Source organism: Chiloscyllium plagiosum, unplaced genomic scaffold (genome assembly GCF_037043375.1).
Source record: "Chiloscyllium plagiosum isolate Xiang-an unplaced genomic scaffold, Cpla_swu_hap1 HiC_scaffold_5, whole genome shotgun sequence".
NCBI lineage: Eukaryota > Metazoa > Chordata > Chondrichthyes > Orectolobiformes > Hemiscylliidae > Chiloscyllium > Chiloscyllium plagiosum.
Window position 1 is genome coordinate 56,694,871 of NW_028270143.1, and position 24,572 is coordinate 56,719,442.

The 24,572-nt window shown below is 41.6% G+C and overlaps 1 protein-coding gene across 1 annotated transcript in view; it reads left to right on the plus strand.

The window, feature by feature from the left end:
* LOC122549894 (ATP-binding cassette sub-family A member 13-like) overlaps positions 1-24,572 on the plus strand; it is a 277,518-nt gene that overhangs the window by 207,548 nt on the left and 45,398 nt on the right. The window contains exons 42-47 of the mRNA XM_043690092.2: positions 610-859; positions 10,580-10,669; positions 11,355-11,436; positions 15,156-15,283; positions 17,891-17,978; positions 24,029-24,137. Coding sequence (XP_043546027.2) covers positions 610-859; positions 10,580-10,669; positions 11,355-11,436; positions 15,156-15,283; positions 17,891-17,978; positions 24,029-24,137 — 747 coding nt within the window. The remainder of the gene's footprint in view (positions 1-609; positions 860-10,579; positions 10,670-11,354; positions 11,437-15,155; positions 15,284-17,890; positions 17,979-24,028; positions 24,138-24,572) is intronic.

Sequence of the window (24,572 nt, forward strand, 5' to 3'; positions counted from 1 at the left end):
GTCACACAATTTGACCTGTTTTCACTGAGTTTTCAACACTTTCTGCTTCTACGGTAAAGGTGATGGAGAGGGTATAGACCCTCCTTTCTCCTGGTCCTCATTGTTTTGTCACATTGGCTAAACCTGTGTCCTCATACCCTAGACAGTCTCCAATCCACCCAGGAAAACAATCACTCAAGAAGCACACCCAGGGAGCAATGCAGGAAGAGATCATGAGGAACTTCTCTGAAAGCTTAAAAACCTGAACGATGTTTTGTAAGAGAAATTTGTGTAAAGAAAGAAGAGTCATATTAAAGTCAAGTGTCAATTCTGTTTCTCTCCTTGGATGTGTCAGAGATGTTGAGTTGTCCTAGCATCTTTGTTTTCATTTCAGATTTCCAAAACCCACAGCATTTTTCAGATAATTTACCGTTTAAGACAATTTCCTGATGAAACTTATAGCATTCTCTAAATTGGAACTTAATTTCTTTCAAATTTTTGTCCATTCAGTTGGTGGCTTGATATATCAAGGCATTCAGTATAATGTAATGACTGAGAAAATAAAAACCATAAAAATAAAACCGTATCACATTTGATTGTTATGAATGAAGTTTTTTTTTCTTTTACAAGGTGCTGCCCTTGCTGGAACCCAACGAGTAACTGGATGGCGACTCATTTTGAAACAGATGGTAGCTCTGATGATTAAACGCTTTCACCATACAAGAAGGGACTGGAAAGGGGCCATTGCAAACATTCTGCTTCCTGTTCTCTTTGTCATTCTAGCAATGGCCCTGTTCAGTGTCAAGCCTTTAGTTGCTGAATATCCCTCACTCAAGCTATCTCCAGATATATATCAAGATTCAGACGTCACATTCTTCAGGTAAGATGTCCTGAACTTGGCCCTCAACATGGGGATTGGTGGAATAAATGAATGAAATGACCAATTGCACCCTCAATAAATAGGAAAGCCACCCAATTTCAGTTTCTCTGCCAATAACCATATATAACTAAAATGTTCCAGTCAGGAGAGGCCAGCTTTCAAACTTTTGTATCAGAATATAATCCGTCTGATTAATCTTTATTTAGAAATTTCAGTCATGGGATGTGAGTGTCGCTTGCTAAGCCAGTATTTATTGTCCAGACCACATTGCTTTCTTGAACTGTTGCAGTCCCAGAGGTGCAGGTTTATTCACAGTACTGTGAAGAAGAGAGTATCAGGATTTTAAGCCAGTGACAGAGAAAGAACATTGATACAGTTTCAAGTTAGGATGGTATGCGGCTTGGAGAGAAACTTACAGGTGGTGTTCCAACACATCTGCTGCATCGGCTTTCAAGATCTTAGTAGTAGTGGGATTGGAAGGTGCTGTTGAAGGAACCTTAGTGAGTTACTGCAATGCATGCTGCAGATGGTACACGCTGCTGTCACTGAGATGGTGAAGGGAGAACTTGGTGAATGGGGTGCTAATCAAGGCTCATTTGTACTGGACAGTATTGAGCTTCTTATGTACTAATGACACTGTATCCATTTGGGCAAATGGAGGGTATTCTGTCACACTCCTGACTTGTGCCTTGTCCACGGTAGGTAGGCTTTGAGGAAACAGGAGATGAGTTACTCATTAGAGAACTCCTAGCCTCTGGCCTGCTCATGTAGCCACTGTATTTATATAGTTGCTGGAAATGTGTTGCTGGAAAAGCGCAGCAGGTCAGGCAGCATCCAGGGAACAGGAGAATCGACGTTTCGGGCATAAGCCCTTCTTCAGGTATATAGTTGGTCAAGTACAGTTTCTGATTAATGGTGACCTCTCTCAGGATATTAATAGTGGGGGATTTAGTGATGGTGATACCATTGAATATCAAGGGATGTTGATTACATTCTCTTGTTTGAGATAAACATTGCCTGGAAAATGCATGGTGTGAATGGTACTTGCGGCTTACCTTCTCAAACTGGATGTTGTCAGGTTTTGCGACGTGCAGAATAGGGCTGATTCAGTATCTGAAGAGTCATGAATAGTACTGAATATGATGTAATCATCAGCCAACATGCCCATCTCTGACCTCATGATGCAAGGAAGGTTGTTGATGAAGCAGTTGAAATTGGTTAGACCCAGGACAATAAGCCGAGGAATGTTTGCAAAAATGTTCTGGAGTTGAAATGACTGGTCTCTAACAACCACAATCTTTGTGTTTGATAGACTCCAAACAGACAGTTTTCCCTCAATTCCAACTTATTCCAGTTTTGCAAGAAAAATGCTGCTTTGATGTCAAAGGCTGTCACACATATTTCACCTCTGAAGTTCACCTCTGAAGTTCACCTCTTGTTCCTATGTTTGGACCACAGCTGTAATGAGATCAGGAGCTGAGTGTTCCTGGCAGAATACAAACTAAACTTCAGAAAACAGGATATTGCTGAGCTAGTACCACTTAATAATGCTGTCAATGACTCTTTCTATTGCTTTGATAATTATTGAGAGTAAGCTGATGGGGTGGTAATTGGTTGGATTGGATTTGTCTTCCTATTTGTGCACAGAACATGCCTGAACATTTTTCTAAATTCTGGGCAGATGTTAATTTAGTAGCTGTTCTGGTGAAGCTTGGCTAGGGGCATGGCTAGTTCATGAACATAAATCTTCAGTATTATTGTTGGAATGCTTGTCAGGACCCATAGCCTTTGCAATGTCCAGTGCCCCCAGCCATTTCTCGATATAATGTCTAGCAAATCAAATTGGCTGAAGATTAACATCTGAGATGCTGTAGGCCTCAAGAAGTGGTCAAGATGGATCATCCACAAAGCACTTTTAGCTAGAGATAGGAAAGATCATAAATAAGACATTTTAATTTTTCTTTTATTGTATTTAGATTGATGAAGCTCTCTCTGGATTAACAATGGTGTTGATGGATTTATGTGCGAAGAATGTTGAAAGTATTATGACATATAGAGATAGGAACTAATAAAACACACAAAATCTTGAGTTTCACAAATAGAGATATATAATATAAAAGAAGGAAAATTTTGCTGAAACTGTAGAGGTCTGATTAGACGACAAATAAAGTATTAAGTCTAGTTGAAATCTCTCTGCCCCATGGAAAGGGATGGTTTCAGCGGCTACCTCTTTCCTCTTGAGGCTTGACATGCTGAGGGAAGCCTACCCAGCTCTGTTACTGTGGCATCCTGAGGCACTGGTGTTACTGACCAAGTACCTGACAGGTCATTTCGTTCAATGTTATGCTAGGGGGAGAAATTCCTCTCCACTACACTGAACTGCAAACCTCTTCAAGTTGGGAGCAGAGCCCACCTTCATTTGGCTGGTCACTCTGAAGCCATTCTACAGCCCTCCGTCTATAATTCATTTGAAATGTTCCTTCTGAAAGGAAGTCCTACCTGAAAGGACTGCTGGCTAAACAAATGGTTACCAACTTTGTTATTGAAACTATGCCACCAGGAGTGGTAGCCATAACTGTGCCTTGAGGAACAGATACCACAGACCAAGTTAATTCTGGGGTTTTGCTGGAGCTGGGCTCTCAGACCTGAGGAGGTGGGCTCGGATTGCCGGGGTGGAGAAATTTTGGATGGAGAATAGCTTTGAGAAGCACACACATCCTTTTTGCTTAACTACCAGTCTGCCAGATTTCCTTCTCTAAAGGACATTAATGAACCAGATGGATTTGTATAACAGATCTTAGGAGAAATTGAGTATTGCAAATGCTGGTGATCAGAGTCGAAGAGTGTGGTGCTGGAAAAGCACAGCTGGTCAGGCAGCATCCGCGGAGCAGGAGAGTCAACGTTTTGGGCATAAGCCCTTCATCAAGAATGAGGCTTATTCTCCTGTTGATTCTCCTGTTCCTCAGATGCTGCCTGACCGTTTGTGCTTTGCTAGCACCACACTCTTCGACTCTGATCACCAGCATTTGCAATACTCAATTTCTCCTAAGATCTTTATAGTAATCAATGATATTATTTGTCATAATCACCTTCAGGTATTTTCTAAACAACCTGTCCAGAGATATTATTAGAGTCCTCTGGAGTTGGTGGAACTGCAACCCAGACCTCCTGGTTTGGGGGAGGGACACTACCACTGTATTACAGGAGCCTTCTTAATTATCTTCACTATAACTAACTCTATATTCCAAAAGTATTGATTGAAATTAATTCCACCAGCTTGCTTGGTGGGATGTGAGCTCACATCTCCAGAGCATTAGTCAGGCCTCATCTAGACTATTATGCCACCATCTTTCCTCTGAACCTTTGTGTTGACAGCCATATTCCCATAACTGAGTCAGAAGTTGAAGGGTGCTGCTGAATGGAGATTCAGCCTCTCACTTGGAATTCCAATGGAATTGCTGGAGTCTGGCGGGTTTACATGCTTATCATCTCCTGATCCGTCTTCACTCCCATCTCCTTCTTTCTCCCCCTCCCCAGCACCTCCTATCATATGGGCTATGGAAGTCTTTCCACTCCAAAAGGCCAAATCATTAGTGATTGGTATAAAGATAGTCGTAACATAAGAAGGAGTGCTCATGTAGGACCAGTCAGACTGTTAATCAGCTTGTGAATCTTCTTCAAATCAATTTTATTCTCCAAGGAAAGAATGTGAAGATATGAAAGCAAAACGTTGCGTTGGCAGCAAGGGATAATCATTACCATGACGTGAAGCATAATTTCAGTTTCAAGCTCCACCTCTGGTCTGAAAAGCTGCACAAAGATTTTAATTGTGTCACAAGTGGAATTTTGGTCCTGAACTGATCAATATTAAGCCAGATTTGTGAACATTTTTATAATTTCTACATCATAACCATTATTTAAATAATTTCAGCTAGTTTATATGTTTATTTTTTAAATAATAGCTATTTGAGGACTATTAATATATTTAATGGCTGTTTATTTGAACATAATTGTTCCTCTAAGTGAATGCCATCATTCAACTCATATTCTAAATGAATTGTCTAGATATATATTTCATCCATAAACCTACTTAAGCTTATTCATCTTATTACATGTTGCTTATCACGTTCCTTCATATAGAGCTTGATATAATTGCTTAAATTATCCTGACAGCTATTAGTCTGTGAAGTATTGTAATAGGTATCAACGAGAATACTGGTCTGTTACCGCTCAGTGATGATTAGAATTATTACTTTCAAGAGGCAGCAGTTTCCATCAACATTTTGCTAACTGAAGCAGCCTCAACTCTTGCTCGTCTCACAACTCGAAATCCTAAGCTGATAGTGAAGACAAAAATGTCAGTCTACAATGCCTGCGCCATAAGCACACTGCCGTATGGCAGTGAAACATGGACTACATAAGCCAGACAGGAGAGAAGATTGAACACCTTCTACTTGAGGAGTATCTGCCTTATGGAGAAAGTGAGGGCTGCAGATGCTGGAGATCAGAGCTGAAAATGTGTTGCTGGAAAAGCGCAGCAGGTCAGGCAGCACCCAAGGAACAGGAGAATCGACGTTTCGGGAGAAGGGCTTATGCCCGAAACGTCGGTTCTCCTGTCCCTTGGATGCTGCCTGACCTGCTGCGCTTTTCCAGCAACACATTTTCAGCAGAGTATCTGCCTTATCCTGGGCATATCCTGGCAAGACAGAGTGGGCAATGCAGTGGTCCTATCTCACGCTAGCCTTCCCAGCATGTACACTCTGCTCAGGCAGCGAAGACTGCGCTGGTTAGGCCACATCCACTGCATGGAGGACGGCTGCATCCCAAAGCATATCCTCTGTGGAGAGTTTGCATCTGGGAAGAGACCCACTGGGCATTCCCCAGCTATGCTACAAGAACGTCAGCATGAGAAAAATGAATGTGCTTGATATTGTTATGGATCCTGGGAAAGGCTTACAGCTGACCGCATGAGATGGAGAAGTACCCTGAACCAACATCTCAAGACAGGGGAAAAGAAGCTGATGAGTGCTGCAGCAGACAAACGGGCACGAAGGAAGGAGTGCAGCAGTTCTAGCAGATCAATGACCATATATAGATGTGACCTCTACAACTGGGACTGTGACTCCAGCATTGGCCTCTTTAGTCACAAGCGACATTGCTTCAGGGAAGCAGAAAGCTAGAACAACGAGGTCAGCCATGACCGAAAGGTGTCTCACTCACTCACAATTACACGCACACACAGGAAAATCAGCAGAGACAGGATAAACAAACAGTTGTTTACAAAAATGTGTAACACAAAAAGACACACACACACATACACACAATAGAAGCAGTCACAGGTTAATATATTTATCTAAAAAAGGAAGCATAGATGTGCAGAGGTCCCCTGATTAACAATGAGAAAACCTTTGCCCACGACCACTAACTGCCAATCTTGTCACAATTTGACTGTATTGGATATTGGGGGTGAACACGTCCAAAAACACCTCCAAAGCCTGGTTTCTGGAAGTTCCCTCCATCTGCACCTTTGGGGTAGAACTGAAGATAATTCACAGTCTGAAACTTTATTTCTCCCTCCATAAAGGCTGCCAATTCTGTTGAGTAATGACAGCAGTTTCTGTCTCTATTTGTTGGAGTGTTGCTGCAGCTTTGCAGAATGGCAGAGGAGGAAAGTATCGCACAATGAGTGGGATCTTCTGGCCTGAGGCAGTGGACCTGGAGGCAGGAAGTGAACCTGTTTCTGTGGAATGGTGAAAGACCAGCACCTCCCCCCCAACCATCTTCTGGTCTTTGTCTCAATTAAATTCTGGTGGGAAGGCCTAAGCTCCACCTTCTTGTGCCATCTCTGTAGTGATTGTAATTAGGTCAGCAGGTGAAATACACGTTCCCTGATTGAGGCAGTTAATTTGATCCAACCAGGGAGTCCTGGCTGACAGATAAGAGCAGGAGTGTCAGTAAGGGCAGATAGTGGTGACGTCATTAGGCTAGTGATACAGAACCCCAAGTCAATGTTCTGGGAATATCAGTTTAAAGCTCACAGAAACAAGTAATAGACAGTTATAAATGGTGAAATTTACAATTACAGTAAAATTGAAGAAATACTAGTGACTAGAATTAAAGGAATGCAGTGCTACATAAAATCCCTATCAGGATTGGTAAGGTTTATGGGGAGGCACAGTGGCTCAGTGGTCAGCATGCTGCCTCACAGTGCCAGGGACTTGGATTCAACTCCAGCCTAGAGTGACTGTCTGTGTGGAATTTGCATGCTCTCCCCGCGTCTGTGTGAGTTCCCTTCGGGTGCTCCGGTTTCATTCCACAGTCCAAAGATGTGCAGGTTAGGTGGATTGGCCATGCTAAATTGCCCATAGAGTCCAGGGATGTGCAGGCCAGGTGGATTATCCGTGGGAAATACCGAGTTATAGGGTAGGGTGGTGGGTGTTTGTTGGATGCTCTTTGGAAAGTTGGTGGGGACTCAAATGGCTGATTGCCCTGCTTCCACACTGTAGGGATACTCTTCTATGACATCCAGTTCGCTCTGAGAGCTGGCTCTGAGTTATATGGATCAGTGCCAAGGATTCTCCATGTATAAATACTGACTGTTGTGAAGTTATTTGAAACTAAAATTAGGGTCCTTAATTGAACAATTAACAACAATTTAAAGGCTTCAATCCAACAGGGCTGCAAATGTCTCATTTAGGATGTAGAAGATTATCCTTGTGGGCAGATTGTCAGTTTGGAGTTCAGGAGGTGTCCCTTCAATCTGCAATAAGATTGAAGCAGTCAAGGGACTGGACGTGGTTCAGCGAGGAGATTGCAATGATTTAACCCCCATGCCCCGGCCTTATTTCTGACCATGTGGCTCACTTCTCCCCATCACCTCCATCTTGTGAGACTGTCCTAACAAAACACTATGAGATTGGGTGATCCTTTGCTCTGGAAGTCCATAAGTATTGTTCTGATGACAACCATGGCCTTCACTGTGGATCTGCTAATTTCTGGGACAGCCGGTTACTGATTGGCTGACAGCTTTTGGTGGCTCTTACTTCCTAATTCAAGCAGGAAGCCCACTCTCAACCAATGAACTGAGTGATTTCTGGAAGATCCAATGGCCTTTCTTTGTAGGCCTTGAGTTTCTTGCCTACTTTCAGACTTACTCTGAAATAGAAAGATTGTGCCTTAAGTCTGCAACATGCACAGAAGCTCCACAAAGAGATTGAAGAACAACTGAGGCAAGGGGAAATTCTGTTTGAAGTGCTTTGCAAAGTTGGAGCAAGACTAGATTCTCCTGCTCCTCAGATGCTGCCTGACCTGCTGTGCTTTTCCAGTACCACACTCTTGACTCCTCCGTATTCCTTGGCAATGACAGGAGGATGGTTAGCATGACAGCCAGTGAACCCAGCATTTCAGTGTGCATGTCTAACAGTCCTTCATGTCCTATCTTTTTTGTTTCCCATCAAAGTCCTTACCTGAATCCTCTGTACCAGAACTCATCTGCTACCTTTGGCAAACAGATCATACTTTACAACTGGCCTTGCTGCAGCCCACATATGCCTGAAATCACTCACCCTTGCTTATCTTAACTCTATTCAAGCCTCTAAGCTATGTTTAGTGCCAGTATCTGGGCTGCAGTCGATGAGTGTTAGATCAAGTGCTGATGCCTTTTCATCATTTCAGAGTATTTTCCTCTTTAATCTGCTGGCTTGAGAGGCAACAGTGCTTGTTTATCAGAAATCAGGACTTCAGAAGGGGGAGGATGGCTATGGGTGGAAGGAAGTGGATTGGGATCATAAGATCCATAGTTGCACCTTCAGTAGGTTCAAGCAAAATAGCAGGTTGAGCTGAAAGCTAAGAAGACACATCAATCATGAATATATTGTTAACCTTAATGGTCTTGGTGCCTTCTATGGCTCAGGCTCTATGGTTTTTGGCTTTATGATGCTGACAGCAATCTTATCAATAGGACTCTATCAATTGGATGGGGAATTAGTGGAACAGTGATAACTTCACTGATAGATAGAGGTGTCCTTTTCTCCACCAAATTCTGCTGTGCTCCCTTCTATTATGCGTTATTGTTTTCTTTTAAAACAAAATAATAAATTGTTAATGATTATGTTACTCTGTGGTGATGTTCCTGTCATAGCTGAATAGTTGAAGTAGCTAGAGAGAGATGAATCATTGGTATGATCGTGAGGGGATGAGACTGAGTGTTAAGCATGATTCCCGAGTGTCAGGGAGTGGTGTTGGGCAAGTGACAGGTGTGAGATACATTCTCCAGCATAAGAGATTAGTGGTGTTATGAGTAGGAAATACCATGTCAAGATGACCTTGACCACCCAAACAAGGTCATTTAACCTCCTTTGAACGGTGTTGAAACCTAGGGTCCAAAAAGGTTATTGATGTACCTAGTTCCCTCCTCCTGAACCATTCTGATGGTTCAATCCTTGAGGGTTTCTGACACCCCTCCCCAAGAAACCATGTGTCCTCCTACCCAGCTCCATCACTACTGCCTTCAATGCCCCAACCTGAATCCCTGAATCCTCACTCTGCCTTGATGTTTAATTTTCCAACATTTTAAGTTTCACCAATCTTTAGTGCAGCCTCACTTTAAATGTAACAGTCTGCCTTTAAGAAGAGCAATCATTTTATACTGCGTGGTACCTAATCCACAACATTGATTTTCACCTTGCTGATAATTGGTGCAGCTTGCAAGTTGGAAAAGAAGGAAGCAGCATAGGACCCACTTGGCCACTCACTACAATATACAGATGCACCAAACCTCAGTCGTCTTTGTTTATAACTGGCAGAGGCAGCTCACAAATTGCAATTATTTTCGTTAGTGTGGGATGTTGGCATGGCTGGTAAGAAAGCATTTGTTGCCCATTCCTAGTTGCTCTTGAATTGGTTGGCTCTCTAAAGGGTAGCTAAGAATCAACCACATTGCAGTGAGTCTGAAGCCACATGTGGACTAGATCTCCAGCAATGACTGTTGCTTTTCCTCTGAGATCCTAGTAAACCAAATGGGTATTTTACAACAATTGACAATAGTTACATAGTTACTGTTAGATAACTCTTAAAATGTCAGGGTTTTATTAGATTTTCATTTCAGTAAGTACTTTTAGGTGGGATTCAAACTCCAATCCCTAGATTATTAGCATGGACCTTTGGATTACCAGCCCAGTGAAGTTATCACTGTTCCACTAATTCCCCATCCAAAAACTAGGGCATGCATATCTAGCCTAATGTGCCTCAGTCAAGTTTCTCAATCTGTTTTAAGAGACCTGTTGTCACGTGCTTAATCAGCACAGGTACCAGAATTTAAATTACTGTGCAAGGTTCACTAGAAACAAATGTGAGTTGGTATGAGCATAATGAATGGTACGCACCATTCTTTTGCCATTGACTACAAAATTGAGGCCATCATAACTATCCAAATACTTTGACTCCAATTATTTAATTAGATGTGTTTAATGTTACAGCTAATGTTTCCAATGTATTAAGTTTTACGAATGATGAGGCATCAGTAGTAGCAACTGTGATAATAACAGTAATTATGTTAACAGTGAAATGCTACCTTCCATTTTTGGAGTAAATTTATACAAATCAGTATGGCAGAATGCAGGATGGATCTTTCTTCCTAGCATTGTCTGATTAGGGTGCAGTTTGTTGTTCCACTTTCATACTCTTCCTGTGCTTAATTCTGATTTTTTTTTCTCTGCACAGTTCTGGTAACAATGATTTTATAAACCTGACCTCCGTGTTGCTGAAGTTTCTGAAAATAAATGAATCCTGCATTGGCCAAGCCTCCAATCTGTAAGTTAACAATGTGCCTTTCGTTCTTCTCATTAATGCTCTACTCATTAAGGATATTAGTGCTGGGGAATGGATGACTTTCATTTGGGACACCAAACACAAACTATCAAGCTGTAAAAACACATGCTTTGATTAACACAGTCCAAAGCCGTATAGACTGGTTAACTCAATCAGATGTGTCACTACTTAACCAATATCCAGATAGTAGAATACCCAAAGTTGTTTCTGGGTTGTCATTGTTACATATGATTGTAACAGAATCACAGATTACCAATACTTCAGTCAAACTTCTAAGGATGTGCCATGAGCACAAAACATCAGTAAATCTTTTTGAACTGCTTTTTCCTGACTATGGAGTTCTCAGTTTAATGTCTCACCTGAAGTACTTCCAATTGTGTAACACTCCTTGTATCATTTTCAATTGTATGATAAAATCTTTAGAATGAAGCTTTAACTCATTAGCTCCTGAGTTTGAGATGCGGCTACAACTGTTGAGCTGAGATTCAAGTAAGAAACATGGAGAATTAAAACTGTTAGATATCTGTCCTTGTTATAGTAATCTTGCTTAAGACCTATTGTTGAACATACTATCCAATAAGTAAATTAACAGACAAATCACAAGACTGATTTATAAGCTGAAAATCACTATTTTCACTGAAAAAATATCTGTTGTATTTTTTATTAGGGACAGTTCTTCATGCAGGTGGAATGGAAATTCAGAACCACAGAGTTTTGTGGGGCACTGTAATTGTGATAATGGCTATCAGGTAAGAATAATGGGTCCTGATACCTCTATTGATTCTGAGCCCACAGGTCATGTTATGCAACAATTTTTGAATTTAGATAAGTTTGACTATGTGTTCAACTATATGCAATAATAATGACAATGAAGCCATCAGAAATCACAATATTTACTTCTCATAAGTGGACAATAGTTTCTAGATTACATGCTCAAAATAATTTGGAAGTCCAGAAGTTGCTATGAATAACTATATTCTTCTCCAGATGATGCACAACCTAGACAGCCCCCAGAGTGCAGCTAACAAAAGTCAATCCTTGATATGCTTTTAGTCTTACTGCAAAAGCCTTTGAGAAAGATCTTGTTGAGTAACTTTTAACAGCATACCAATCTCATAATTAACTCTCTGACTCATTCTTGCTGAAGATGAGCTCTTGCAAAATTACAATGCTACCAAATAACTCTCCTTTCCACAGATACATGCTAAATACAAATGTGTAAATGAAGCACAAGTAAACCAGAATGAATCTAACTGTTGGCTCAGTGTAGGATTATGGAAGGCTTACTTAACATTACTGTTGCAGGTTACTGAGAGTGTGATGGAACATGCCATTCATTGTAATTGTGCTAAAATGGCATTAATCGTAGTGGTTAAAGAGTTAACTTTAATTAAAGCTTTCTGATGCTTTTTACCCCCTTGTGGTTTTACAACATAAGTGTAATTGTTTTATTCCAGTTTTCTTAGTGACATCATTACCCCATTCTACCCAAGTCTGTGACATGCATAAGATAACTTAACTACTTAAAACAGCATCCTGTGAGCTGGGAAATGTATCTGGAGAAAGGAGAATTATATGGTAGCATTGTAATTTTACAAGAGCTCATCTTCAGCAAGAACGAGTCAGAGAGCTGGAAATTTAACAGTTAATTTTAGTCACCATAACATGCTCATTTAAATTTGAAGTGCTTATTTTCTCATTAAAATTTCCTGGGATTATATCCAGTGAAATCATATTTAAACATATCCCTAATTATCTTACTTAGGTTAGCATGATTGCCTTAAATTAGAAAGGTCAAGTTTAGTGCAACTGTCTTTATACTGATAAAAAGTAATCTGATGCATAAACTAGACTGCTCAGTTGCAACTTAAAGTAAAAGCTCAACTCTAGCCTTGATGTAAAAGAGCATTTATAATTTGTGGCATAAAATTATTTATGAGCTGTCACATACCCACACTGGGAGCCAATAAAGTTTACCTTAAGGGAATTGATCACTGCTGGTTTGACTCTACTGTCTGGATATGGGGTTTTTCCTGGGGCATCAGCAGAACTCTCCATAGGCATAAACGTCATTGAGGTCTTTAACAATAAAATGAGTGGCCTACCCAAACTAGCCTTTGAACTTATCTTAAAGTGGGGTTTGAGGAGGAGCACGCATGGGAGATTATCCCATATCCTCTCCTACTCTGGAAAATGGCACAACTAAAAACTAGAGGTGGAACATGGGTGCAACTTGGTTCCAGCCTTTTACCATCTCTTTCTTTCTTACGTAAGAAGATAAACAGAAAAACTAAAGCAAACCATTTAGTCTTTTGAATGTTCTCATTTAGTTAGATCAGAGCTGATCTACTATCCTCAAATCCAGCTTGCTGCACTAATCCTAAACCACTTAATTACCTTTGTATCTAAAACCCTATTAGTTTCTGTCTTGAATAGAGACAAAGAATGCACAACTGTGTGAGGTACAGAATTCCAAAGATTCACAACCTTTTTCATTGAAGTTATTTCTCTTGACTTTGATCCCAAGTGGCTTACCCCTTTTCCTGAAAGTGTGATCTTTTTACCAGATATACAGAATTACAGAATTGTGACAGTGCAGAACCAAGCCATTCACCCCATCATATCTGCATCAACTCCAAGCATTTAGACTTAATATCAACCTTCTACCTTTTCCCCATAACGCTGCACATTGTTTCTATTTAAATAATCACCCACTGCCCTTGTAAATGACACAGTTGAACTTTTGTTGAAGCAAATTACTGCAGATGATAGAATCTGAACTGAAAACAAAAAAATGCTGGAGATCACAGCACATCAGGCAGCATCCATGGAGAGAAAACAAGCTAAATGTTTTGAGTCCAGGTGACTCTTCATTAGAGCTGAAGTGAAGCTGTGATGAAAAGTCATTTAGACGGGAAACAGTCGAACCTTTCTCTGCCAAACCTCTAGGCAGTGCATTCCAAACCTAGACCATTACTGTGTGAAAAAGATTTTTCTCATCTTGCTTTTGTATCTTTTTCAAAGGACTTCAAAACTGTGCCTTCTCATTCTTCATTCTTTTGTGAACAGGAACAGTTTTACACCATCTACTCTGTCTGCACCCCTCAGGATGTTGAAAATTTCTTTAAAATCTGCCTTCAGTTATCTCCTTTCTAAAGAAAGCAATTTCCAGCTTCTCCAGTCCAAGCTCATGACTGAAGCTACTCGTCCCTGAAATCATTCACATAAACCTCTTTTGCACTCTCTTCAATGCATTGATATCGTTTCTAAAGTAAGGTGCCCAGAACTGTACAAATAACACTTCAACTGAGGTCTAACTAATGTCCTATATAAGATTAGAATAATCTCCTTGCTCTTTCACTCTATGTCTCTATTAATGAAGCCGAGAACACTGTTTGTTTTATTAACAACTCTCTCGACCATTCCTGCCAGCTTTAAAGGTTAGACCACATTTACACCTACTTAATTCAATTTTCCATGTCCTTATCCATTCACTGACCTGTCTCTGTCAGTCTGCAGCCTTTTTGCATTGTCCTCAATACTTACTTTCCCACCTAGCTTTGTATTTCCAGCCAAGTTGAATGCATTGCATTTAGTTCATTCATCTAAGTTATCAATAGGAATAGATGAGGCACAAATATTGTTCCTTGCTGTAACCTATTGACACTGCCAATCTGAAAATGTGATAAATAATGACTTATTTATTCCAATCCTTGTTTACTGTCGATAAACCACCTTCAATCTGTCCTAATATATTAACTCCAATTCCACTAGTCTTAATTTTGTGTAGTCACCTTTTGCATGATACACTGTCCAGTAAAATGTTTATTGAAAATGCAAATTGGTCTAGTCAGAATTTTAAATTCTCTCTGTTGAAATTGGAATTCATTGCAGTCAACAGCTCTTTATTCATTCATTTGATCTCAAAGCAGCTTATCCTTCCCAGTTTTTGTCAGGCTGCATTCTTTACAATATAGCACGGTGGCTCAGTGGTTAGCACTACTGCCTCACAGCAACAGAGACCCGAGTTCCAGCCTCAGGTGACTGTGCGGAGTTTGTCCATTCTCCCTGTGTCTGTGTGGGTTTCCTTTGCGTGCTCCAGTTTTCTCCCACAGTCCAAAGATATGCACGTTAGGTGAATTGGTCCTGCTAAATTGCCTGTAGTGTTCAGTGATGAGTAGGTTAGATGCATTAGTTAGGAGTAAATGTAGAGTAATAGGATAGGAGAATGGATCTGGGTGGGTGACTGTTCGTGGGATCAGTGTGGAATTGTTGGGCCAAATGGCCCGTTTCCACACTGCAGGGATTCTAAGATATTGAAATCTAAGTTTCTTTTTAATTGATCATTATTTCTCGATTACCTTGTTGAATGTTTCCTCAAGTGGCATTTTGCACTTCAGCCTTTAACTTTCGATTGAAGGGTATCTCAGTAAAAGTATATAGCTAACTCATTGTATTTATCTTACAGCAATGTCCAGCAGAAAATGCCACAACACCCTACTACAGAAATAGTGAGGGACAACTGCTGTACAACCTCACAGGTTACAATCTGCAAGACTATTTAATATCAACAGAAAACATGTTTGGACAAAATAGGTAAAGTACATTGGCTGAATCCATGTTATGAACAATTTTGTTTTTAAAAGTTAGGCTCAATCTTACATTTTTTTGGCTCAGTCCAAGTTGCTTCAAATTTTTGGAGGACCTTTTGTCAAAAGGCCTCATGAGTTTTCTCATTGTATCTTATCAAACACATTTCTTTATGTATTTGCCCACCTCTGTGGCTCTCATCATGTCTGACTTCTTCCCCATCTTACCATGCACCATTCCCACTGGCAACACTTGTACCCATGCCATCTTTAAAAGTCAATTGTGCACCCAAACACTGTCAGTCCAGAACTACCCGACGTTTGCTGACATTTGCCACGGAAAAGGCAGATGGGAAAAAAAAATCAATGTTTTACTTCATGGACAAGGCCCCAAAAGTCCTGCTGGAAGACACAGTGCCAACTAGAGCATTCTTCCTACTCTAGACCAATAACAGTGGCCATGACACTTGGTCATACCAGCCTGGTCTGATATTGCCACCCCTGTGAAAGTAGTCTCAGACGTCAAGAGGAATGCTCATCACTGTAATTACTCCACTCTGCCAAGAGGAGTACCACCATTGTTTCTCCAATACCTCACACTCACTCTGTCTGTGCTACTGAATCAACTTCCAAATAAGGGTCAAGCTCTACCAGTCCACTGCTGCTTGCAACATTTTCCCTAATGGCTTTCATCCACCCCAACTCCAACACCACTAGCCTTTCATGTTTCATCTTACCATAAGCTCTGTCAGTGAGGACACCTCTCCACTCACACTGAGAGTAATTGCTATACCAACCACACCAATACCTGTAGTACTTACCTCTCTCTCATTCCAGGAGAGAAACAGAGCACAATAGATGAGGAAAAGTCAAGATGGGTGGTGTGCTGTCTGTCATTTGGCTCCTCACCTTTTATGTAGGGAGGACTCTCACTCTGACCACCCTAAACAGGATCAGGACTGGTGTTAGAGGCTCCCTTTGATATACTGTCCAGCAACCTCCTGAGTGAAGGATATACCCCTGGGTGCAGCTGAGGCCTGCTGACAACCACAACAAGCTTCCTGGCTTTATGTCTACTAAACAGAATGGCTAAACAGCTATAAGATGTAACAAACTCAGGTAATGCTGGAGAAACTCAACAGGTCTGGCAGCATCTATGGAGATAGAAACAGAGTTAAAGTTTTTAGTTCAATATGACTTCTTCAGACAGATGCTGCCAGAGCTGCTGAGTTTCTCCAGAATTTGTAGTATTTTGCTTTTAAATGTAATATGAACCCAGTATCTCTGGCTGAGAGCAAAATACTAAAAGGCAGGCAAGGCAATACCTGGCAGGGTGCCGTGAGCATCATAATAGCTGCAGAGTGCATTATCTTTAAAAAACCTGCTGCTTTTTATGATAGATTTTCTGCTGTTTAGATGTTTACACAAGGTCAAGGTGTTAAGAAGTGTAGACTGTTTTCTAATTGAGGAAAGGCTTCTGAAATTTGAAGCATGTAGGATCTTAGGAGTCCTAATTCAGTATTCTCTTCAGGTTAACATGCAGATTCAGTTGATAGTTAGGAAGGCAGTTGCAATGTTTGCATTCATTTCCAGAGGGCCAGAACACAAGAACACAGTTGAACTACTGAGACTATATAAGCTCTGGTCAGATCACATTCGGAATATTGTGAGCAGTTATTAGCCCCATATCTAAGGAAGGAGGTGGTGGCTTTGGAGGGGTTCAGAGGAGATTTACAAGAACAGGGATAAAAGTCGTATCATATGAGGAGCGGTTGAGAACTCTGAGCCTATATTCGATCGAGTTTAGAAGGATAAGGGAGGATCTCTTTGAAACTCACAGAATATTAAGAGGCCTAGATAAAGTGGTAACAGAGAAGATGTTTGTACTAGTAGGAGAGACTAGGAGCCGAGGAAAGAGTTTCAGAATGAAGAGACGACCCTTTAGAACTGAGATGAGGAGGAATTTATTCAGCCAGAAGGTGGTGAATCTGCGGAATTCATTGCTAGAAAAGGCTGTGGAGGCCAAGTCATTGAGTGTATTTGAGACAAGTTCTTGATTGCTAATTGGATCAATTGTTATGGGGAGAAGGCAGGAGAACAAGTGTGAGAAACATATTATCCATTATCCAAATAATAGAACAGTCTCGATGAGCCAAATGGCCTAATTCTTCTCCAATATCTTATTGTCTAAATTTCTGACATTGATGCTATGAATGGCTATGACTGGTTGATACTTTTAAGAAGTAGTAAATGAGGCTTTTTCCAGGAATGTATTATAGAGTCATAGAATCATACAGCCTTGAAACAAATACTTCAGCCCAACTCGTCCATGCTGTCCAGATTCCCTAAACTGAACTAGGCCCATTTGTCTGTGTTTGACCCATATCCCTCAAAACCTTTCCTATCCATGTACCATACAAGTTATGGGCCAAGTGTTGGAAAATTGGATAACAACAGTTAGGTGGCTGTCTTTGACTGGTGCAGATTTGATAGAGTGAAGGGCCATTTTCTGAACAGTAAGCATTGACAGTAAGCTTAGCTGTTAAATGTAGAACTTTCGATTGCTACCAAATATCTTCCAATCACCTGTTCTCAACACTTGTATTATTAACAGATTAGGAGGATGGTCAATTGGAGAAGAACTGCCGGATAATCTCAAGGAAAACAATTTCACTCAGTTGGGACTTAATTCCTTAATGAAGGTAAGAACTATCTACAACAAAAAGCTCTTTTACAAAATTATTAAGAGTATGTGGTGTTAATTATTATTGGAGGAATGGTACAATGGGGTTAGTAAAATAGTTCAGGAAGGCACAATGCTGAATTCACACCTTAAGAATGTTATTCTCCATTTTTCTTTCTGGGAACATCATTGTGTGCTGTGTACTTGCAAGAAAATCACGTCGCTGTTTATTGCAAGGCACACAGCAATCAATTTATACAGAACACATGATAATAACTAGATGATCTATTATTTTATGATTCACTTGTTGGAAGTATGAGAATTAAACATGACACCAGAGAAAATACATTTTCCTTTTACATCCACCTTCGAGGGAAAACAAATTTTTACTTTTGTGTTTATTACGAAAGATGGCATTTTCATTTGTGCAGTACTTTCTCAGTGCTGAACTAATGCATCAGCCTAAATGTTTTGCTCAAGATCTTTGATTTTGTTCTTGTTCGACTTTTCTTCAATGGTGTGAATCTGGGATCTTTAGGCTAACTGAGATCGGGGCAGTAAATCCTCTCCTTTAAAAGCATTAACTAACTTGTTTTTTTTTAAATTGGCAAACCAAAACTATTTAATTAAACTTGAGTCAGGAAAATAAGTTGGTAACAGAGTGAGCCTGGAACTTCATGGAGGAAATCACTGTTCTGATCCATTTCAGGTGGTGATGCCGCTTTTTTGAAAAGCTCCCTCACATTTGGTTTGAAGTTCAATACTTTATTGACTCACACTGTGTTAAACAGTTTGCAAGTGAATATCCATGAGGGTTGTCTCATTTGCCCACTATTTGCATAATTTTAATGGATCGTTGCCCACATTGCAGTGTACAGGTAGGGGGACCCCCACAAGAATTTGTCTACTTTTGACTTGCATTTTTACGTGCTATTGTAAATGTCAAAAACATTTGAATATACAAGCATTTGAATTTGGAGTAAGTTGCCCTTCAAGACTACATTGTCATTCCATAAGAAAAAGTGAGGACTGCAGATGCTGGAGATCAGAGTCGAAAAGTGTTGTGCTGGCAAAGCACTGCAGGTCAGGCAGCAGACAAGGAGCAGAAAAATCAACGATTTGGGCATAAGCTCTTCATCAGAAATGCCATTCCATAAGATCATGGTTGTTCTGATTATGGCCTTAAATCCACCTTGTCTACACTGATCCCTTTGAGTACCTTGCTAGTCAGTAATTATCTCCCTCTGCCGTGAAAATATTCAATGACCCTGCCTTCACCACTGTCTAAGAAAGAGAATTCTAGAGACTAACAGCTGTCTGGCAAAAGTAATTTCTCATAGTCACTGCCTTAAATGGAAGGCCACCTACTTTTAAACTGTGAACCTTGTTCAACTCTCTCCCAGATGTAGAAACATCCTTTCAGCCTCTACCTTGTCAAGGGGCCCCTCAAAATTTTATATGTTTCAATATGATGCCCTAAATTTCCTCTAAACTCCAGTGGATACAGGCCCAGCCTGTCTAAATAAGATAACTGCTTCATCCCAAGAATCAGTCAAGTAGACCATCTCTGCACTGCTTCTAATTCATGGAATAGAATTTATTAAATCTGAACCTTACACCGGTCAGCAATTGCTTCTTGTCTCTCCCTGTATCACTGTCAGAGAAACAAAGCCAAAAATTGCAATTTTAAATTAAGTGAACTATCTTGGGTATTTTGTAAATTGAAAATTGGCTTCACTTTCGATGCTTTCTGACTCCTTTGGGTTTCTTGCCTCACTGCTTAGGTTCCCCTCATGAGACTTTGGATGTACTCAGGCTGAAGTTGAACCTTCCTAAGAGTAGGAATTCAACCTAATCTCATTTACTATTTCAGGCATCGCTGATCAGAACCTTTTACTCTCATCTGCAGATGCAAGTTTCTGACCATTTGTTCCTGAAGGAAAACTCATCTTTCACTTTATCAATTTTTGTATCTGATGAGATTGACATAGTAAATTATTTCTGGATTCATCAAAAGGAACTTATGACTGAATATTGAAATTTTGTGAGATAACGGTCTTGTTGTGAGAAATGTGTTTTAGTTAAGCTCTTAGAAGCATGGAGATGAAGTAGCGCAGTTTATTGGCATTGAAGGAAGCTTCCACATGAGGTGGAACTGAATGTGGTGAAGAATCGATCAAAGGACCTGAGGACACCGCATGTAAAGTTGTAGGTGATGACAGATAGGGTGGGTGAAACTGTGTGAAGATTTATCGATGATACTCAGTCAGCTGCATAGTGCTTTTCTTTTGTGTATTACCTGCTAACAATGCTACCTAAAAGATTTTAAAATGCAGACTCATCTGCCAGCTGCCAGTTATGAGCTTCATATAACTGCTTTTCATAACTACCATAATCTTGAGAATAGTAATGTCTTAAGGGACCTTCCCTGTGCCAATTGGAGTGACTCCCTGGATGGGTATACCTCTTTTCACCCTCAACATTTTCACTGTAGACTCAGAGGATGGACCCCATTTCCCTCACTCCCTTCACTGGGATCACAGTCAGCTAGGCCCTGCAGTTACCCTGATCTTACCTGATATTTGGCTTCATAACATGGTGGCTCAGTGGTTAGCACTGCTGCCTCACAGCACTAGGGTCCCAGGTTCAATTCCAGCCTTGGGCAACTGCCTGTGTGGAGTTTGCACACTCTCCCTGTGTCTGCGTGGGTTTCGTCCAGGTGCTCTGGTTTCCTCCCACAGTCCAAAAATGTCCAGGTCGGGTGAATTGGCAATGCTAAATCGCCTATAGTGTTAGGTGCAATAATCAGAGGGAAATGGGTCTGGGTGGGTTACTCTTCGGAGGGGTGGTGTGGACTGGTTGGGCCGAAGGGAATCTAATCTAACCATAAGCTCCTTTGATTTTGGGATTCCCTGTAGTACCAGTGACCAGTTCTCATGCAGGGTAACGTGAATTGCCTCCAGTAGATGTTGTATCCGATGCGGCAATGCTTGTATTAGTTGTGTAAAATAAGAATGTGGGCATGGATATCATGGTATTGAAGAATGCAGCAGAACTATATTTCAGCTAATTGTTAACATTAAGCTAACATGAAGCTATTAGGTTACAACAGAGGAGCATGGTCCCAGTAGAGAGTCATGCTTCAACTAATCTGAGGTCAGATGGAGTATGAGATCATTATACCCTCAGGCCACATGATATCATACAATAATGGCACGAGCATGTCTCTTAAAGGTAAATTGCCATACTAACTGTGAGACGTGGCATAATTCTGGTGTTAATCTGATTGGGCAGTAGCTCTCCATGGGAGGATTTCATCCCCATATCGGGGAAGAAGTCTCACTCTGAGTCAATTTATGCCATGCTAAATGGTAATTAATTGCAGGACAGCAGTTATTTTCATAGGGAGGCTCCTGACCAATCTTGTATTTGGGGGAGAGGTGGGGGCAAATGGGAATCCTGGTGTCAGTTAAATCCAGCCCATAATGTGTGTGACAGAATGACTAGAGTAATGGTGGTGTTAGGTGAAAGGGATACCTCCTCCTACTGCCCCTTTGACCATGACCTCAAACCCCATCACCAAACCATCATCTCCCAGTCCGTGCACAACCTCATCATTGCAGAGGATCTCCCACCCACAGCTTCTGACCTCATAGTTCGGGAATCCCGCACCGCCTGGTTCTACCTCCTACCCAAGATCCACAAGCCTGACTCCCATGGCTGATCCCTCATCTCAGCCTGTTCCTGCCCCACCAAATTCGTCTTCACCTACCTCGATACTGTCGTATCCCTCCTGTGCAGGAACTCCGCTTGGGTCACCACCCACACCCTCCACCTCCTCCAAGACTTCCGTTTCCCTGGCCCTCAATGCATCATCTTCACCACGGACATCCAATCCCTCTACATCTCCATCCATCTTGAGCAGGGCCTCCAAGCCCTCCATTTCTTCCTCTCCTGGTGTCCCCACCAGTACCCTTCCACTGACACTCTTAATCATTTGGCTGAAGTGGTCCTCACCCTCAACACTTCCTCCTTTGAATCCTCCCACTTCCTCCAGATGAAAGGGTAGCCATGGGCACCCGTATGGGCCCCAGCTTTGCCTGTCTCTTCATCGGTTACATGGAACAGTCCATCTTCCGGAGTTACAGGGGCACCACTCCCCATCTTTTCCTCCGCAACACTGATGACTGCATCGGCGCCACCTCGTTCATCAACTTCACCAACACATTCCACCCTGACCTTAAATTCAACTGGACCATCTCTGACACCTCTCTCCCCTTCCTGGACCTCTCCATCTCCATCAACAATGACTGACTCAACACTGACATTTTCTACAAACTCACCGACTCCCACAGCTACTAGGACTACACCTCCTCCCACTCTGCCTCCTGCAGAAATGCTATCCCGTATTCCCGATTCCTCCGCCTCCGCTGCATCTGACCAGTTCCACCACAGAACACACCAGATGGCCTCCTTCTTTAGAGACTGCAATTTCCCCTCCCATGTGGATGATGATGCCCTCCTACGCATCTCATCCATGTCCCGGACCTCCGTCCTCAAACCCCACCCCTCCAACAGAAACAAGAACAGAACGCCCCAGGTCCTCACCTTCTACCCTATCAACCTCCGTAAACATCGCATCATCCTCTGCCATTTCCGCCACCTACAAATGCCCCACCACCAGAGATATATTTCCCACCCCACCTCCATCTATTTTCCAAAAAAACCCTTCCCTCCGCAAGTACCTGGTCAGATCCACATCCCCTAACAATCCACCCTCCCGTCCTGGCACCTTCCCTTGCCACCGCAGGAATTGCAAAGCCTGCACCCACACCTTCCCCCCTCAAGTCCGTCCAAGGCTCCAAAGAAGCCTTCCACTCCCATCAAAATTTCACCTGCACTTCCACACATGTCACTTACTGTATCCGTTGCTCCCAATGTGAGCTCCTCTACATTGGGGAGACAGGATGCCTACTCACAGAGTGCTTCAGAGAACATCTCTGGGACACCCGCTCCAATCAACCCCACCACACCATGGCCGAACACTTCAACTCCCCCTCCCACTTCAACACCCCCTCCCACTCTGTCAAGGCCATGCAGGTCCTGGGCCTCCTCCATCGCCACTCCCTCACCACCCAACGCCTAGAGGAAGAATGCCTCAACTTCCGCCTCTGGACCCTTCAACCCCAAAGCATTAATGTGGACTTCATCAGTTTCCTCATTTCCTTTCCCCCCACCTTACCCCAGTTCCAAACTTTCAGGTCAGTGCTGCCCTCATGACCTGTCCCATCTGTCAATCTTCCTTCCCACCTAACCTCTCCACCCTTCTCTCTGACCTATCACCTTTACCCTCACCTTCATCCACCTATTGCACTCTCAGCGATCTTCCCCCCAGTCCCACCCTCCTCCCATTTATCGCTCCACCTCTATGCTCCCAGCATCATTCCTGATGAAGGGCTTTTGCCCAAAACATCAATTTTCCTGCTCCTCAGATGCTGCCTAACCTACTGTGCTCTTCCAGCATCACTCTAATCTTGACTTATGGTGGTGTTAATAAGTTCCTTCATGGCCATATTCTTGTGGTCTGCCTGGCAATCTTTAAGTAACAGTCATGAAGCATGGAGGAAAGTTGCTCTCCTCCCTTTACTTAACTATTGCTGGCTAGACCTTACCTGTCTAGGCCCCACACTCTGGAATTATTTCTCGTATTTCTCTGCTATTCCACCACCATATCCCAAGCTTTGGTGTATGTTCACTGTATTTCCATCAATGATGAAGAACGGAAGGAAATTACAGCACATGTAATAGTCTCAGGACTATTACAAATCATAAAATTAATATTTTGCACTCACCTTTAGTTTTTAAAATCACCAATTACACACATTAGTGAGATGAGGTAAACTTAAGGCCATGAAAACCATTTCATGGTGCATGGCCATTGACGGTAAAATTATTTCTAATTTTGTTTATTAAGCATTTGTTCAACATTTGTTTGTTTTTAAATAATAGAACTGGATCTATGTTATTATTATTATTATCATTATTGTTGATATTTATGTCTACTCATAGGTGTGGTACAATCAAATGAGCTATCACTCAGCACCAGCCTACCTGAACCAACTCAATAACCTCATTCTCTGGGCCAACCTACCACCAGACACTGACTGGACACAACACGGTATGATAAAGAAAAGCATGTCTGAAGAGATAATGGCAAAATGTATACTTTATCACATGGACCTTCAATGAACCAATGCTATAATTTTGTAGCTTACTTGTTGGAGCACATTTTATTTATTTCAATAACTTAGACACATACAGTGTCTTCAACGCAGAAAATAGAGTGCCATGACACTAAGTACCAAATATTTTTTACAAGCTGAAACCAATGGAATAGGTGATTTAAAGCTTGGCCAAAGCTTGGGACATGGTAATGGAATAGGGGAGGGATATGGGAAAACAAATTCCAGAATGTGGGACCTAGACAGTCAAGGTCTAGCCAGCAATAGTTAAGTGAAGGGAGCAGAGCAATTTTCCTCTATGCTTCATGACTATTACTTAAAGATTCCCAGACAAACCACATGCATGTGGCCATGCAAAAAAAAAAGAATTT